The sequence below is a fragment of the Filicampus tigris genome, chromosome 5, assembly GCF_054856515.1.
Source record: "Filicampus tigris isolate MCC_2025a chromosome 5, RoL_Ftig_1.0, whole genome shotgun sequence".
In the NCBI taxonomy this organism is placed as follows: Eukaryota; Metazoa; Chordata; class Actinopteri; order Syngnathiformes; family Syngnathidae; genus Filicampus; species Filicampus tigris.
The window spans coordinates 5109327-5127904 of NC_141221.1; the positions used below are offsets into that span (position 1 = coordinate 5109327).

General features: G+C 40.7%; 2 protein-coding genes across 2 annotated transcripts in view; one reads left to right on the forward strand and one right to left on the reverse strand.

The window, feature by feature from the left end:
* Positions 1-1361, reverse strand: part of ntrk2a (neurotrophic tyrosine kinase, receptor, type 2a) — a 79606-nt gene extending 78245 nt beyond the window's left edge. Inside the window, exon 1 of the mRNA XM_086030352.1 lies at positions 1138-1361. The gene's annotated coding sequence lies outside the window, so the exon portion shown is untranslated. The remainder of the gene's footprint in view (positions 1-1137) is intronic.
* LOC147147033 (solute carrier family 28 member 3-like) lies at positions 667-15593 on the forward strand. The gene is made up of 18 exons (XM_086030213.1): positions 667-732; positions 3714-3790; positions 4936-5027; positions 5224-5376; positions 5696-5885; positions 6396-6540; positions 7690-7803; positions 8869-8946; positions 9038-9118; positions 9208-9288; positions 9374-9499; positions 10522-10649; positions 11510-11678; positions 11759-11956; positions 13096-13177; positions 13324-13422; positions 14595-14709; positions 14783-15593. Exons 1-18 carry the CDS (start codon positions 667-669, stop codon positions 14898-14900), a joined length of 2112 nt encoding a protein of 703 aa, XP_085886339.1. The 3' UTR covers positions 14901-15593.
* The last annotated feature ends 2985 nt before the right edge of the window (positions 15594-18578 follow it).

Consider the following 18578-nt stretch of genomic DNA (forward strand, 5'->3'; position numbering starts at 1 on the left):
CAAATCCAACCAGAAAACTTCAAGGTATTATCATGCAAGGGTATGGTTGTAATTTCAAATGAACATCAATTATGGGCAAATCTTAATTTATCAGTGTAACATCATCTACACAGGCCATTTAATTACTGAATGTTGATAATGCAATACCGACATTTTTAACCCCAAACTTTCATCACTGTCCGATTTGTAGTATAGGAATTAAATTCCCTAAAATATACGACCAAACTGCCCCTCCTCCCACAATAATGAAGTTTTCAACCCAACAAATTCAGAATTGTCTTCTACCCCTCCGCGACATTTTATTAGAATGTACACTTTGGGCAGGACCTACTGAACGCTATTTGAGGATTTCAGATCATCTAACACGGTTTTACTCCATAAACTGTTTCCAAAGCCAAGAAACCTGGGAATCGGCACCTCACTGTGCACCTGGAAATTAGACTTCCTCGACAACAAAACCCCAGAGTAACAACTTCTCCACTCTTCATCCGGAACAACTCAAGGATGTGTCCTCAGCCCCCTTCATACATGACTGCTTTCCTATTCAATACATCAACACCATCAGCCCTTGTTGGACTTATCAGCAACAATGACGAGTCAGCCTACAGGGAGGAGGTCCGACATCTCCGGTGATGGTATGAAAATCAACAACCTGGACCAGCCAAGATGAAAGAGATGATCATGGACTTGACACAATCCAAGAACACTCAGCCCTCTATGCTGACGGAGAGGGTGGGACGTGTTAAGCTTCTCGGAATCCATATCTCAACAGATGTCACCAGGTTAAAAAAAAAAAAATGTATCCCATCGGGTGAGAAAGCACAGCAAAAATTTTACTTCCTCAGGAAACTTAGTCAACCCCTGCTGAGGAATTTCTTCGGATCCAGCACGGAGAACGTCCTGAGCGATTGCTGTAAACGTTGTTTGTACTGTGAGAATAGGACGGCCTTACAGTATCTTGTGAAAGCAGCAGAGCGCGTGATTGAATCCAGACTATAGGCATCCTCAGAGATGTCAACACTAGCAGACAACTGTGAGAAGTCAGTAGAATTATTGACACCTCCAACACCAGATGCTCACTTTTCTCCCCGCTTCCTTTATAAAGACACCACAGGACAGCACAACAAGGAAACTCACTGTGATGTCATTTCAGCACAGCCACGGGCAAAACAGAAAGCACGAAGGGCCAAAGCACAACAACTCGGAGTGGGGAACAGAAGGCTGTGGTGACACCAGGAAATCGGCGAGCCAGGAAGGTTGTTGTTGACAACAACAAGACAACAATCCAAAGAGTGTTGGTGATTCTTGCATATGCGCAAAGGAGCAATCAGGCATAGAATGAATGAACAGGGGAGGCTTACATAGTGGCTGATTGCTGATTTGAAGCATCTGTATGTCCAGGTGTGGAGAGTGGCTAATGAGGTGGGTGTGGCTGACTGGCACAGTGGAGCAGTGAAGAGCGCAATGGAAAAACACTGGGCGCATTTGTGACAAATATTAAACCTTTTCTGCTTGTTGATATTATATCTCTCATCTATCTATCTATCTATCTATCTATTATCTATCTATCTACCTAGCTAGTAGCTAGGTAGCTAGATAGCTAGGTAGTTAGATAGATAGGTAGTTAGATAGATAGATAGATAGATAGATAGATAGATAGATAGATAGATAGATAGATAGATAGATATCTAGCTAGCTAGCTAGCTAGCTATCTAATTCATGACTTTTTTCCCGACACACAAAAAAATGAAACCTAAAAGGCTGTATTTAACCACAGAACACACTTAGGTTGGTCACAAAAACAATGGTTAGCCACAAAATGTCCGTTCCCTTTGAAATGCTACCTTTTGCCTAAAGGCAGATTGCTTTTAGTGCTTGCAACCACAATAAGATATTGTTATTCCTTCTTACATAAGTTGTGCTCCATGTTTCACCTTGCCTGTGACAGCCAATGACATCACACGTCCACTTTCTTCTTTCTCTTCCTGCTGCTGTGACTTTAACATGACGTTTGTGGTGACGCACGGACACTGCTGCTGAATAGAGCAGTGTAATTATGAATTATGGAGCACACACACACACGCACACACGCACACAGACAGTGCAAGATGTGTGTCCATGGCTCTAATTAAAAGGTTGTCACAACAAGAGAATATTGCAACTAATTGTGTCCTTCCTGTTGAGAAGTGACGGCTGCTCCAAGCATAATAAAGTACAGCAGTCCATCACTAATGCCACTCATTGGGCCTCGGTGATAACACTTTATTGCGCCAGTGGAAGTGTAGTGGCACTGGTAGCGGCCTTGCACACACGTATATTTACAGTAATGTGTCATAATTCCTGCAAACAAGTCGTCCATCACGTCTCTGTGCTCCATTTAGCACTAATTGCATTTGGATCGGTGCAATGCCTGCTTTTACACTTTAAGTGTGCGCATGACACGTCGGGGCAGTTTTCTCTTGCCCACATCATTAGGTACACGTGCAAGAGATACTTTTTTTGTTTTGTTTTAAATTTTACCCATGCATTTATTTAAAAAAAAAAAAAAAGATTAAACAAACAGTGTCATCATAGAGACACAAATATTGCAGTAGTATACTTAATTTTATAAGATTTTTTTTTCACTTGTATGTGTACCATAATATTACATTTGTTACGATAAAAGAAATTTGTGCTTTTGCATATTTTGTGATTGATTTTAATGAATTACATCTTTAAATACATTTTTTAAATATTCATTTATTTTTTTAATGACTGTAGAAAATGATAGTTTGTCAGAATCTATTAATCATAATATTATTTTCATATTATAATATGTCATATCACTTTAACTATAAGAATGTACTGTATATTATGTCTATGGTATACAGTGTTGTGTTCTGTTTAGTGACGGAATGACCCTGAATGGGCAAACATGAACTCTTTTGCTGAGTTTGACAATTACTCAGAAATGATGCGAAGCTGCCCTCTTGTGGTTGCTGATGACAGCTCAGGAGGTGAAACGTAAGCGACCCTAGTGGAATGAGGGTGGAGCAGGTGTAGGGAGAAAGGTGCGCGTGGAACCTCCGTTGCTGCCATTTATTGCGGTCAAAGTGGAGCAGAAATATGATGGAGATGATTGGCAGGTTCAAAGGCGGAAAACTCAATAGAGCCTTTGAGGCCCAGGTAGGAACATTGTTACTTACACTTTCTTTCTCAAAAGTACTAGTGTTTTCTCAAAAATCGACGCTTTTTGTATTGAATGCAGACAACTTTTTTGCAGCCAAAATATATACAACTTTTTTACTTGAAAAATTGACTTCTCTCCATAAGCATTTTTTTCTCCTGATATAAAGTCGTTCTTCCACCTTAAAATGTACTGCTATTTCCTCAAAATAACCACTTTGGCACTTATGTTTATATAAATAAACCATTTTTTTTCTTGAATGTCTGTGGCCTTTTTCTGAAAAAGCCCTTTTTCACAAAATGTGACCTCTTATTCACAACTTTTTTCCCCAAAAATACAACTTTTGGTGCAGTCTGCATGCTGATGTTAAAAGACAGGCTAGCTCCGAGATGTCATTCATTTGCCCTTTGTGTCAACATACTGTATTTGTCGGAACCTTGTGTAAACATAGTTACATGTTTTAAACATATTGTCCTCAGGCTGTGTGCGTGTGTGTGTGTGCGTGTATGTGCGCGTGTACGCGTGTGCGTGTACGTGCGTGCGGCAGGAAGAAGTATACATCGACATGGACTGCAGCATTGATGAAGATGCTGAGAAAAAATCCAACCGACAAAACTACAGATTGTGGGTCTTTTTTCTTAACTGTTTCATACTCACAGGCCACTTTATTAGGTACACCATCATAATCTTAATGCAATACAAGAGCTACATCACAAATTGAACCTTTACGAATGAAGAGAGCAATGCAAATTTGAAAATATGTCATTTTTTGGACCCATGCACCCATCAGTGGCAGCTGGTGGAGTTTGAATCATATATTGTGTACCAGGGGCGGAGCCACGGGTGGGCCTGGGTGTGCACAGGCCCCACCCAGATTGGCAGACTGGCCACCCAGTGAGATTCATGAAAAAAAAATATATTTTTACATTTTTTGTAAATTATGATGAAATTATTTTATAATTTGTGTTTCGTTGTGTTTTTTATGGTATTGAATATTAAGAACGGCATAGTTGTGGTTGTCTAAGGAAGATTTGAACTTCATATGATTCAGTTTGTCATTTGATTTGAATATACAACGTGTCAGGACAGGAGGATTGTGTTCAGTGAGGGAAATATTCAGGCCCACCCTGATTTTTCCAGGCCCACCCATTAGCCACCTTCTGGCTCCGCCCCTGCTGTATGCAATACAATTGTACTTTTATAGCGCATTTCACAACAGCTATGCATATGCATTCGTACTATTCTACTGACATTGCAGAGTCATGAAATTATTTCAATTTTCTGCTGCATTGTTAGCGCAAAGAAGACATCTGCAGTTCTCGTGGTTGCCCTGTTGGGGTCGCCAGAATCTGACCCTTGAGATGGCTCACATTGTAATTGCTAAGACTACCCCCATGGTGTGTTTTCTCTGAGATAGTGATCTGGGGATGATTTATGGAATTCTGGTGGTGATTAACATATCTATGGAAGGTTTACCCTTCCACTGATGTGGTCTCCAACCCAGCCTTTGACTAAAAAACAGGATCCCCACTCAGGGATGGCGTGACACCGGGCACCCCGGTCCATGGAAAAATGACCACGAGTCCTCTTTGTGTCTTGTGAATTTTTTCAACTTGTTTCTCTGCCATTGTTGTGAAATTAAAGAAAAAATGGTAATGGTACCATAGTTTTTCCTTTATATGTTTTAAATATGGATGGAGGTGTACCTAATAGTGTTAACTTGAATTCCTTTTTCTACCTTATTTTCCATTCTCTCTTTGTGCGTGCAGCCTGCTGATGAGGAAATTAGCATCACTGAAACGCTTTTGCATCCAACACCGAGACACATTGGGGCTGCTTCTAAAGCTGCTCGTCGCAGCAGGTGAGTGCTCTCTGTACAAATAAAACTTAAAAGCTGGGCATACCGCCTATGTGACGGACCGGTCCGCCTTTCCGCATATGACGGACGCCCATATAGGCGATAAGCAACAGATGGGAAACTTAAAAAAAATCTTCCAACTTAGTATAGTTGAAAGCCCATTTTTTCCCGTCTATGTAATTGTCTATTATCGCGAAAGATTCACTGAGGCATGGAAGCCTCAACGCGGCCGGACTAAATGCGTCTACTTTAAAGGCTTCTGAGGTCCTTAAAGGTGCATATAGCTCCAAAGGGTCCTGGAATGTGCTAATGAGACACATTTGCCACGCCACGGTCAGGCTTCCATGCCGTGGTGAGTCTTTCGTTTCAAATATCGGCCAACGGGGTGCAGGGCGGGGGGATAGGTGCTAGTGGTAGTTTGTCGAAGTTGGTAGTCAGAAACGCTTACGGAAGCCCGTTTAAAATGATAATCGGACCGGGCTATAGGCGATTACTATTTGGTCCGGCTGGAAAAAAATGGCAGATAAACGGACGGCGTAAGGGTACCCTGAAAAGACCCTGAAAAGAAGTTAACTCTGCTTTAAAAGTATTGCATAAAACGTTGGGGTGGTGCGGGATCCCCCATGCCTCCCTGCCGTGGATAAGAAAGCAGGTATAACTGCTTGTTCCAGGCTGGGTTGCCGCAGTGATCGTGGCCTGCGTGCTGAACTTCCGTCGGGCTGTCGGGTTGCTGGTCATCTCCTTACTGGTGCTCTTCTTCTACGTCTGGGATTGGATGATGTTACGCTATGGTGATCGGATATGGGATGGACTGCTTCCTGTCAGGGAGCTGGTCAGCAGACACTGGATCCGGCTAAAATGGTGAGAAATGACATGTTTGCTTTAAATCAAAGTATTGCCAAGCAGATGAAAATTACGAGAACAATCAAATTAGATTTTGCATTCCGGGTAAGTCTGGTGGTGAGAAAAATCAAACAGGGTAGTTATTCATTTCCAAGTGCTGTTTTTGAAGTGACTCCTATCTTTGTAGAGCTTCCCAGTTATTTTACTGCCATGCTAAGCAGAAGAAGGTGGTAAATGGCATCAAACTCGAGGAGCAGAATGTAAAAAACAAAAACAACCCCCCCCCCCCAAAAAAAACTATATATATATATATATATATATATATATATATATATATATATATATATATATATATATATATTGAGGGTCATGAAAGCTCCAATACATACAATACATGTCATGTCCACATACTGGATCCCCTGGAATAGCATAGCAATTAGCACAACAAACGTGTTTTCCAGCCCTTCGCTTGATGTCTGTAGCTGCGTATGATCCAGTTCTTTGGTTTTGCGGCTCTCCTCCATGCAGGCTGATATACGCGTGTGTGCTGGTGGGCCTGGTGTGCTGGCTGGTACTGGACATAGCCAAACGAGGAGAAAGGCAACTGATGTCATTCTTCGGTTTGCTGCTCCTCATCTTTCTGATGATGCTCTTCTCCAAGCATCCTTTCAGTGTAGGTCACTTACGTATACACACACGCACACGCACACACACGTGCACACACACAAACTGAATATTGCCAACTGAAGAACATCTCTAAAATCACTCAAACCAAAACTCTTCTGTCCGAACAAGATAAAGAAAAGCCGGTTCACATATTGTATTTACTTTCAGAAGATCAGACTATTGGACTTTCACGGGTCTGAGGCGGGGAGAAAAAAACAATCCAGCAATTGCAACCGGTCCAGAATGCTATGGCTCTAGTTCTTACCTGCACCAGAAAACTGGATGATATTGAAGTCAATGATTTGATGTGGAATTCATTCTGACAATTCTGGATATTGTCAGAATAATGATGGGGACCGCGAGACTAACCCGAAGCCTGAAGCAGTGCAGTGAGCTAAGACTCGATTTGGCCCGCTAATCAGTTCTTATTTCAGTTCATAATTAAATAAAGAAACCTAATAAAATGTCAAATTTGTATAAATTATAATATACCACAACATCGCACTGGTCCTAAAATCTTTACACTGGCTTCCTGTGAGTCAGCAAATAGATATTACTATTGGTCTACAAAGCTTAGGTCCAAGACCTAAGTACATGCTCCGAATTAGGGCTGCACAATGTTGGAAAAATATGCAATATGATTGTTGAATATGATGATATTGATATTATTGCGATATTTAACATGTTCCTAAAGAAATGACATTTTTATTATCGAATGAAAGAAATACATTTTTTTTCATACAGCCAAATAAGCGAGCTCAATGTATTCTAATCGAATTAATTGTAATTACCCTAGATAATGTTCAACTATTGGGTGGCAATGCACATTTAAATTTGCGTCCGATTGCTCAAATTCAGATAAAAGCATACGATTGCACAATAAAATGATTGCATGTGTTTGCGATATGCATGTTGCAGGGGCCAATATCGCGATGTTTTTTTTAAAATATATTGTGCAGCCCTACTCAGAACAAATTAAAATTTGAACAAAAACAACATTCCTGTAAAAAAAAAAAAAAGTATCCAGAAGAAGTCTTCATTGAAATAAATCCCCAAGATTTGAAAACTTGAAATCACACCTGCAAAATGACAAAAAAATGGAGTTAGCCCACTCTAGGTCTCAATGATTCAAACGTATTGTATGCGTATGTTTTAGTGGTCCTGGCAAGCGTTATTCTGTGGACTTGGGCTGCAGTTTGTCTTTGGGCTTCTTGTTCTCAGGACCTCCTTTGGCTTTAAAGCACTTGACTGGCTCGGCCAACGTGTCGAGGTATACACACACATGCACACACACACGCGCGCACACGCACGTTTGTGGTTCCTTGTGTCGCCTAATCTAGTTGAACAGGTTTAGTAATCATTCAAACATTTTGCGCAATCATATCAGCACATTCTGCGGCTGCGCAAAGACACTGCAAGACTGCAGTCCTGTCCCATAGCTTAAACATTTGTCACCTTTGAAATCAACGAGTCAGCTAAATAAAAACAATAATAAATAAATAAATAAATAATTGCTAAGAATTAAAAAATGACAGGAACAAATGAGTTTATCATTTATTATTCATTAACAATGAATTAATCATTTATTTAATACAATTTTGAAAAAAAACAAAAATTAAAAATACTGTGTGTAAAATTACCTATTTTACTGATTATTATTTTCAATTATTTAAAATAACAAAAGCCAGGGTGGAGACCAGCCCTTACTATGTTTAGATTTGGAAGACAGGATAAACGTGAGGTCTGCATGTTAGACCGTGCCCCTTTTCTGCCCTCGCCCGTCTGAGAGCATTCACGAGGATGGAAAAGCTGCCCAGATCTGATCGTTGTATGATTCCTGAACTTCAGAGACGGAAAAGAAAACAGACGAGCAAATTCAATCGACTTGTGCGAGTCTTTATTTACATTGGATACCTACTTGAAAGATAAAACAAACACACATTGAGCAAGTAGTAGTTGTTTTGTAAATTGCTAATCGGGCTTATGCCCTCGAGACCTGCAAAACATTCCAACAGTGCGACGTCCATTCCATTTGATGCCATTCTTGACAAATGGCCGACTGCAAAGGCGTGACACGTAACATATAGTTGCAACATTGTTACAAAGAGTACAAACTGTTGTTCGGAACTCATAATTGCATACGCGCACTACAGAAAATGTCATGAGCACTGGGTGCTGCTGATGTCGGGCGGGGGCTGGCGGGGATCTTGGGTGCCTGTGTGTGTGTCTGCATCCCCCTCAGAAAGTAGGCAGTTGCGCCCCTGCTGGTACTGTATATTTTCAGGCCCATTTGATTTTGTGGCCATGAAAGTGTGACAAAATGTCGTCCCCGCAGACCTTCATATCCTACACAAATGTTGGTTCTCGTTTTGTCTTTGGGGAAAATCTCCAGGTGCACTTCTTCATCTTCAAGGTAAGTGCATCATGACATTTAGTCATAAGGTATAAACAGTGTTGTTGGTGTTTTATTTGATTTTTTTTTTTTTTTCATGTTTTGCACACAGGTGATGCCCATGTTGATTTTTCTGAGCGCTGTCATCTCTATGCTCTACCACGTGGGCTTCATGCAGTGGTTGGTTTGCAAGGTGAGAAAGCAGTGGCGCTGGCCAATGAGTTTTTGAGCAGGAAAGCACAGTTTGCTCGGAACACCCAAGATTACGTTTCCTGTCGACAGATGGGCTTCATAATGCAGGTTACCATGGGAACGTCTCCGGTCGAATCAATGGCCGCAGCTGCAAATATCTTCTTGGGGCAGGTGTGTCGCCATGACAACACTACGCCACCAGCGAACCCCCCCCCCCCCCCCCATTCATCATCATCATGTCAAATCAATATTTCAGACCGAGACCCCCCTGTTGATCCGACCCTACATCAGTGAGCTCACTTTGTCCGAGATCCACGCCGTGATGACGGGAGGCTTCGCCAGCATCGCCGGCACCCTCTTGGGAGTCTTCATCTCCTTCGGGGTGAAGAAGATAATTGAATGCACACGCGGGGGGGGGGGGGGAATACTACAAAAACAAGAACGTGCTCATCGATAGATCTTATGAGTGGACTTGAACTCTTCAGTAGGACACTCGCTAGAGTTGTCATTCCAGAATTGGAAGGCATTTTCTTGACACACAATGAAATTTGAACACTTCATGCACAACATACACTTGTTGTGTAAATGAGAGATTTCGTAAGAAATAATGTAACTGTCGCAAAAGTGTTTCCTAAATATTCAAAATACCATATAGTGTAACTCTTGAGCTCGTTCTGTAATTTTTGCGCATTTACATTTTATTTGCTTATTCTGTCACCATCTTAAAATAATGGCCTAACAAGTCATATTTTTATTTCTTTATTTATATATACCTTGTATTTTTACCTTAAGCATCTCCTCTGGATGTTGGCCACTTTTGCTAAGATCGGCTTTATTTTTAGTTAAACAGATCAGTCAATTCTTCGCCCTGAAATGAAATTATTACTGAATATAACATAATCAGTACTTTCTTCAGTTTTCTTAAGTTTTCTGTTTTCTGAAAAAAAATACTTAGGCCAGTATTAAGGCGATGATATTTATGATAATTATAAACATAGCATCTTTAAAATCGTGTGTGTTTACTAAGTGCTTTGACAGAAAGAAAAGCATACAGAAACCAAAATGACATAATTGCCGTGCTCATATTTCGTACGAAACCGAAAATTACAGAGCTGGGCACTTGACCCTTTTTTGCCGGTCAGACCCCAGACCTCCGGCTGGGACCTGGGTACAATTCCGGCCTGGACCCTCCGGCCTTATTCATAAAAATTATCGGCCCCGACCCCATTCGGGCGCCGACTCCCCCCAAACGGGCCCCGAGACGGACTGCCCAGCTCTGGAAAAATTATGATATCGATGTACCTGTATTAGGTGTGACATTATATTTATTAGTGCTGTCTCAAGATTAGGATTGTTGGGCTGTGGAGTAGGTTTATTTATTCATTATTTCCTTGTTTCCGCAAGGTGGAAGCAACACACTTAATGACTGCATCGTTGATGTCTGCTCCCGCCTCACTGGCCATCTCTAAAATGTTCTGGCCAGAAACAGAGACAGCAAGCTCAAAATCAAGTTGCGACGTCAAAATCAACGGGTAAGAAAAAAAATCAAGTATATAGGCAAACCCAGATGGTCAAGCGGAATAGAGCCAGAAGAGCCCTGCCATAAATAGAAAAGAAATGTAATCATTTGACACCGCTATGACGTTTCAGAAAAAAAATTACACCTGTTGCCGAACCTAACCTAATTAATACAGTCTGCTTAAAACATTACAATAAGAGATCAATGATTTAAAGAAAAGAAAATGTGCCGAAAGTGCACAAGTGCATGTGGTGAAAACTTCTCAAACTTCTGCTAACAATCTGGGCTAAACTTAGCTCTTCCCCAACAAGAAAAAATCTTATACCTGTTGAGATGTATCATTTTAACATTCTTCCTTATTGACACTATTAATAATTCCCAATTATTAATAATTCCCAATTAGCCAGGGCATTGGCACCATCTTGTCATCTTAGGGCGTTACACAGAGAGACAGCAGCAAAAAACAGACTAGTTTTCCAGCAAATAGCTGAAAATAGATTCCATATGAAAAATATTCGACTCCTTTCAATGACACCACTAGTAGACAAAACTCTTTTACAATCTTGTACCAAGGCAGAGTGACTGACAAAACGGTAAATGGCTTGAATGATGATTTTAGTCTTCTTCTCTACCAACCTACTTTGAATGTGTGGAGTGAGAGTCGAAAAGATTATGTGAGACCTAATAGTGGGCGTAATTCGCATTGCAACAGGTAAGTTGATTCCAAAATAGATGCAGTAGAAATTCAGACAGAGTTAACGTGATCTTTGAGGAACTGCAATGAAACGCACATTTTTGAATTCATGAACAGTCACTGACAAATGGGGGGTGGGGGGTGCTTTAATCTTTTGGTATGTTCACTTTTTCCTTCAGGGAAAGCACCAACATACTGGAGGCGGCATCGCAAGGGGCCATCTTTGCCGTGAGCCTGGTGGCCACCGTGGTGGCCAACCTTTTGTCCTTCATGGCGCTGTTAGCCTTTTTGGACGCCGCTCTCTCCTGGCTGGGGGGCATGTTTGACTCCCCGCAGCTCAGCTTCTCGGTAAAGGGCGCGCACAAAATGAGTTCAAATGACAATATGCAGGCTATATAGTCCAAGTCAAACTACTCGCCATCTTCCAGCTGATGTGCTCGTACATTTTCATGCCCCTGGCATTCATTATGGGAGTTTCGTGGGAGGACAGCTTCGCGGTGGCCGAACTGGTGGGCACTAAGACCTTCCTCAACGAGTTTGTGGCCTATCAGAAGCTGTCGCTATTGATCAAGAGGCGCAAGGCTGGTGGTCCGGAGTACGTCGACAACGTCAAACAATACATTTCCGTAAGGTTGGCTTTTGTTTTTTTGCTCTCCGTATACCATAACCTTAACCCTAAAATGCACCATAATGCTCACCTTAGCCCTTATCCCATCCAATGTATGTTATTTTGTTCTTTTTTTTTTTTTTTTTAAATCAGCAAAATGATCATCAATTGGCACCAAAATTCATGTGGACATTTCTACTTATGCACACTTCAACCTCTGAAAATGTCACAAGGATTGGACTCTCCATGGCTGATTTATAAGATAATGAGGAAATGAGCACCCTGCGTTCCGAGAGGCTTTTCGTAAACTGAATTGTTCGGGGGGGGGGTTCACCGCAGAAATAGACGAAGACATAGACAGAAAAAAATTGGGTCTTCCACTTCAATCTGTCAAAAGTATAAAAAAGATCATCACAATATTTTTTATTTTGTTGAGGTGATCATGTATTTTTCCTCATAGGAGTTCACATTTAATGTCAATCAAATCCAGGATATTGTGCCGATCGCTTTTATAGTTTCACAGATTAAAGTGGACAAGAATAGGAATGTGCATATGGATTTTGGTGGCAATTGATGACCATTTTTAGACACTAGCTCACAACAGAAAAATTACAACGCTTGTTTCCTTCCTTCACTGGCGTAGCCTGTCTAATGTGTCAATCAAATAGTCCCCTCCCAATTTGTGGGCGTTAGAACTTGTGCTAAAATTTGTCATAAAAAAAATAAAAAACTTATATCACTACAGAGATTTTCAGTGGTGAATTTTAGTGCTGACAGCAATTTTACAAACAGACCTATGTCAGCCCAGTCGAATGTCCCTTTAACTTTTGAGTTCAATATATTAGTATTGAATCTTTAAGAATCGCTCATTTTCTAAGCATTTATTGAGGTCTTTTTTCAATCGAACTTTAATGCGCAATACACTTTAATTGAATCATTTAAGTACAGGTTTCTCTGTATTGATGTGCAGTGTTAATGTTCCAACTGTACATTTTGATGAACACCTAGGCCTACTGCACTACTGTATCTTACTGTTGGTAATGATGGTGGTACCTGGAGAGCTGAGTATTTTTTTTTTTAGCATGGTACTAAAGTTTGAAAAGCACTCCTCAAATGTATTGAATGCGTAACGAAACAGGATGGATTTCCCTTTCACAGGTCCACTCTGAAACAATCGCCACGTACGCCCTGTGCGGCTTTTCCAACTTGGCCTCGCTGGGCATGTCGGTAGCAGCCTTGAGTGAGTGCCACTACCACAAATCACTGCCACTTTAAAAAAAAAAAAAAAAAAAAAAAAATATATATATATATATATATATATATATATATATATATATATATATATTATTTATTTATTTATTTATTTTTTTTTTTTTTTTTTTGCAGCGTCAATGGCTCCGGAGAGACAAAGCGACATTTCCTCTTGTGGCGTCCGAGCCCTGATCGCCGGCAGTGTTTCCTGTTTCATGACGGCCTGTGTTGCAGGTGACTGCCTATCTTTTATTCATAGTTCACCATTTATTAACAACGAATCTAATTTATGATCCCACAAATGTCGATAGAGGATTCTGGAGGGTAAGTGGGAAACAAAAGATGTACTGTTGGGTATGCGCCATCACTTCCTACAGTTGGATTTGAATCATCCTATTGGGGACACATTTGTATGAATATTCACACGCATATGTCATATTAATATGACTAGACTGAAGATATGAATAAATCTGGGATCCATTTGTCCCTTCACTTAGTGTCTGTTCTTTGAATCAATTAGTTATTATTACTTATGATGAGATTTTGCACCAGCTTTTTGGAACACAACAGCCTATAATTGCAGTGAGTGAACAGTATTATGATTAAATGAAAAAAAATAATAAAGATAAGGAAACATTACTTCAAACTAAAAATAAATCAGTGCATGCATGCCCCAATCCACAAAAACAGTAAGACAGGAATTTGATTAAATAAAATAATAATAATAAATAAATAAATGTATTATAATAAATAATAAAAAGATTATCTTAAGAGGAAACAAAAACTTCCACCTCGTCGTTAAAATGTATACGCTGGAAGGGACTTTTACGGTCTAAAGATGTCCCACACAATTACACACACAAGACAGGCTGGGCATGTTTTTGTCAGCCAGTGAAATGGCGTCCTTGACTCCTGGGGCATTATCCATGGTATTACATGTGTTGAACCACAAGAGGGCAGAATATGTATGTGCAATGTGACTACTGGGAAGCACATGAAAAGCGTTGTGCAGGCAATTAATGAAGGCGGCTCCGTAGAAAAGAACATGCAGTGGTATTGCTTTTTAAAAGAACCCAACACAACACGTTCAGTCGGTACTCGAGCCGATTAGGGACGAATAGAGGGACGGATGAAAACCCACTTCCGCCCACGCTTAGTCCGTCCTTTTAAAAAACTTCTCGTCCTCGTCCGTCCATCCGTCCATAAAATGGCCGTCCGTCTTTCCGTCCCTGGGACCGAATGCCCAGCTCTGGTATTTTCTTTCTTCATAGATTAGCTGGATGAGATGACATGGCTCTATACTGCCATAATGGCGACCATTTTGACTTTAAGAAACCAAATATGGTTCTACTGTTATATATATGAGCTGTGTGTTTGTGGATGTGTGTATGCGTGTGTGTTCGCAGGCACACTGTACATCCCCCAACTGGAGTGCCCACTCTACCTCAGCAGCACATTCAACAGCACTAATGTGACGGTAGACACTCAACTGCTCACCTGCTGCACACAACTTTACAACAGGTACGAAATGCGTGGTCCCGCTGCATCATGTACATTTATCATAAGTTGATGTGTGTGTCTGTTTGATTGTCAGTGTGACAGTCCATGAGCTGTGGAACTTCACCTTGAAGGAGTTCAGTGAGAGCAGTTTACAAGCGTGCTGCGCGCTCACACCCTCCTTGTCACGCTTTAACTGCAGCTGGCTACTTTGATGCTGCTTTGACGCTACCAACCAACAGAGGCTTTGAACTATGGAGATAAATGGAAAGACTTTCCCAGGACCTCAAGTGCTGTATGTAGGGGGCCTGTATAGAAACCCCTAACGTCATATCAACCCATAACGTAATGACGCATAATGTTGTAAATTTGCTCTTTTTTTTTTTTTAATGTAATAGGCCTATAACGTAATAAAAGTCTGAAACCTAACATAATAACTTTAGGTCAATAAGGTAATAACTTATTCAAAGTAATAGTGTATTACCTTATTGCCTGGTTATAATGTTATTGGCCTGTTAGACACCAAAAATACATTAATATCACTTTTAACTTTTTTGGCGATATAGAGTAATTGAAAATGCATATTTTCGCTGTCTCTGTCTGTTTGTCAGTTTGTCTCTATTTGCACCATTTGCTTCTTTAAGTTAGTATTTCTAACCATTATGTTCATCCCTGCCTTCAATTCCTTACACTAAGTTCCAACACGTATGATCTACCCAAAAAGTACAGAATGTAGGGGGACCCTGTGAACAATTTTCCCTCTTGACAAAATAATTCTAGGATATATATCACCATAGTCATCACTTTTTGTTTGGGACAATGCGTCCGCACCCTCTGGCAACAATTGTGTGTGGGGGTGGTGGTGGGGGGGCTTCACCAGATTTTGGTGTTACGCCCCTGCCACCCAATAAAGTGAAGCACTCATCCAAAAACGTCTTGCCTGTTCATTCAGCTGAAGAAAAGCTTCCGTCCCCAATAGGTTACAACGAACGCATTAGAAAATATAATACACACGTGCACAAAAATAAAAACTATAAAAACGTGAAGGTGTAAAGGTGAGATGAGTTTTCCTCACAAAACCTGTACGGACACAATCACAGGAGGCACAACACAAAATAAAACATGACAACAATAATACAATTAAAAGTATTCAATTAAAAAAAAAAAGATTCATTACTGTGGGGGCACTGTTGTTAGCATAGATTTTCAAATATGTACACTATATATTTGTTTAAAGTGTATAGTGAGTTCATATTTATTTATAATTTTATCTATACTGTATATTATTTTCTAACATAACAGCTGCTCTAATCGTGGGCGCATGTGAATACTATAAAAAGATGCCGTTCAGCCTTGCCGAAGTTTAATTGCATGGGAAGTTACCATCTTCGTTATAGGGATCTCTTGCAACATTTAATGTATGATTGCAACCATGCGACAGCTTCTTGAATATTCCTCACTGTAATTTCATTGGGGTGCTCTTGATTTTTTTTTAAAGGATGGAATTAAAATGTTAAAATGTGGAGCTACTGTTTAACGTAACGCATGACCACTGGGTGTCGCTCGTGTGCTTTTTTTAAGAGTCCCACGATGGCACAACGGCCTGTTTGACACAAGGGCTCGTCTTACTTAATTAACGCCACGGAGCACTCGTTCATTGAGACCAGAGCCGAACAAAATGGCAGTACTATGTCACTATTCTGTGTTGAGACACACACACACACACACACTGACTTGACACCTGTCACTCGTGTTCACAGAAGTATTTTTTTTTTACAGGGGTGGACGACTCAAACTCACATAGCGTGCATGGGATAGACATTTACAAGCACTTTTAATTTTAAAATTACAGCAACTTTGTTTTACCCCATCAGCCAAAGTTAAAAATTTGAATGTTACCTTGACTCTGATTTAACTTTCATACGACACATTAACCACAAAGTGAAAGCTGGATCGTACCACTTCAAAAATATTGCCAGAGTCCACCCGTTTCTTTCTTGAGAAAACACAGAGGTTAATGCATGCTTTTATCTCCAGTCGCATTGATTACGTTAACGTCTCCTGTCCGGTCTTCTTAAACGAACTGTTAGTTGACCTAAAACTACTGCAAAATTCAGCGGCTCGTCTGCTGACGAGGACCGGAAAGAGAGAGCACATTACACTGGTTTTAGGGGCCCTCCATTCAGGATTGGAATTAAGAATCAGGATTGATTTTGAGGTTCTTTTATCAATTTATAAAACCCTTCATGGTCTTTGCCCCTCTTATCAATTAGACCTTCTTTTCCCATATCAACACTCACGGACCCTCAAGCCCTATAGTACTGGCCATTACCCACATTCTAAAAACAGCTGAGTTAAAAATAACACAATTTGGGGTCAAAAATGGGCCAATCCACAAATTGGGTCAATTTTACGCACCCACTTGAGTTGTTTTGTACAAAACAGCCCAATTTTAGAGGTTGTTTTGTCCAAAACTACCAATTTTTGGGGGGTTGTCTACCGCAAAATAACCCAAAAGTTGGGTCAAATTGACCCTAGTGTATCGGTCCATTTTTGACCCCAAATTGTGTTATTTTTAACCCAACTGTTTTTAGAGTGCAGGGTCAAGTCGAGGCATCGTTCCTGGTCTGCGACACTTGTCGGTGGAATAGCCCGCTGAAGAGCGTCAGGGTTGATATTTTTACAGAGAGGCTCAAGACCCTCCTTTTTAGCTTTTAATTGATTACGACTCCTATGTTTTATGCGACTCTGACATTTCCCGTTAATTCTGAACGCAACCTACCTTTGTTCTAAACCAGTGTTTCTCATCCTTTATTGAGTCAGGGCACATATTTCACATTGGGAAAAATCTCACGGCACACCACTTAGCAAAACCATTCACAAAAAGTGGATGAACAGGTTAATTATGTACCTTCTGTTATCCCAATCAATCAATCAATCAAATGTATTCATATAGCACTTTTCATACAAAAAAAATGCAACTCAAAGTGATGTCCAATAAAAATGTCCAAAACACAACATAAAAGAAAGACATACATGTATGTCTGCCAGTACATCAGCACTCGCAATACACACACACCCACACTCACACACACACACACACACAAAGCACACAACCTGTTATCTAGCGGAAAACCATTTAATTGCTTTGCCTCATATCACATATGGTTGGCATAGATAAATGAACAAAAACAGTTTTTTATTTGTAAATATAATGATTTTTTGGTCAAAATCATTTAGATTGGATGCTTTCCCGCAGCACACTTCATGATCTCTCACTAATGTGCCACGGCACACTGGTCGAGAATCACTATTCTAAACCAATCAGTGGCCCGTTCTCGAACTGTTTCCATCCGGATGCCCTGGCGTACCGTGTCTCCAGATGGAGTGCCGAGCGCGCGCCCCTGCACTCCGTTTTTGGTGCACAGTGAATTTCCCAACGGGTGTTGGAGCGAACCTGTACGCGCTCCGAGCTCTGACACCTGTGCAATACTCTGAGAGTGGGTGTGTTCGAAGAGGCAGAGTGTGCTCCACTCTCATTCATTTCCAAATTGGGTTCCTAGTCGAAGTTCGTATTCAGTGCACCGGCACTCCTTTTTTTTGAGCGTATTTTTGAATGGACCCATATTTCCGTGATACCAGCACGAAATACATCTTGGGATGTATCTTCCTCGCCGAGTCTTCATAAATATCCAACCAATGCATCTTTTATTTTAAGCTAGCAACATCCCAACAACACCCGGTGCATCATTCCATGTGTTCTTGGTTTATTTGTACTTTTAACTGGAACAGTATGGGCCGTCACTGATGACGTTTCAGGAGATCACAAGGACATAAGAGAACGGACAAGAACGCGGAGACAGCCAAGGGCCCTCTTCGGGGTCTCGTTTTTG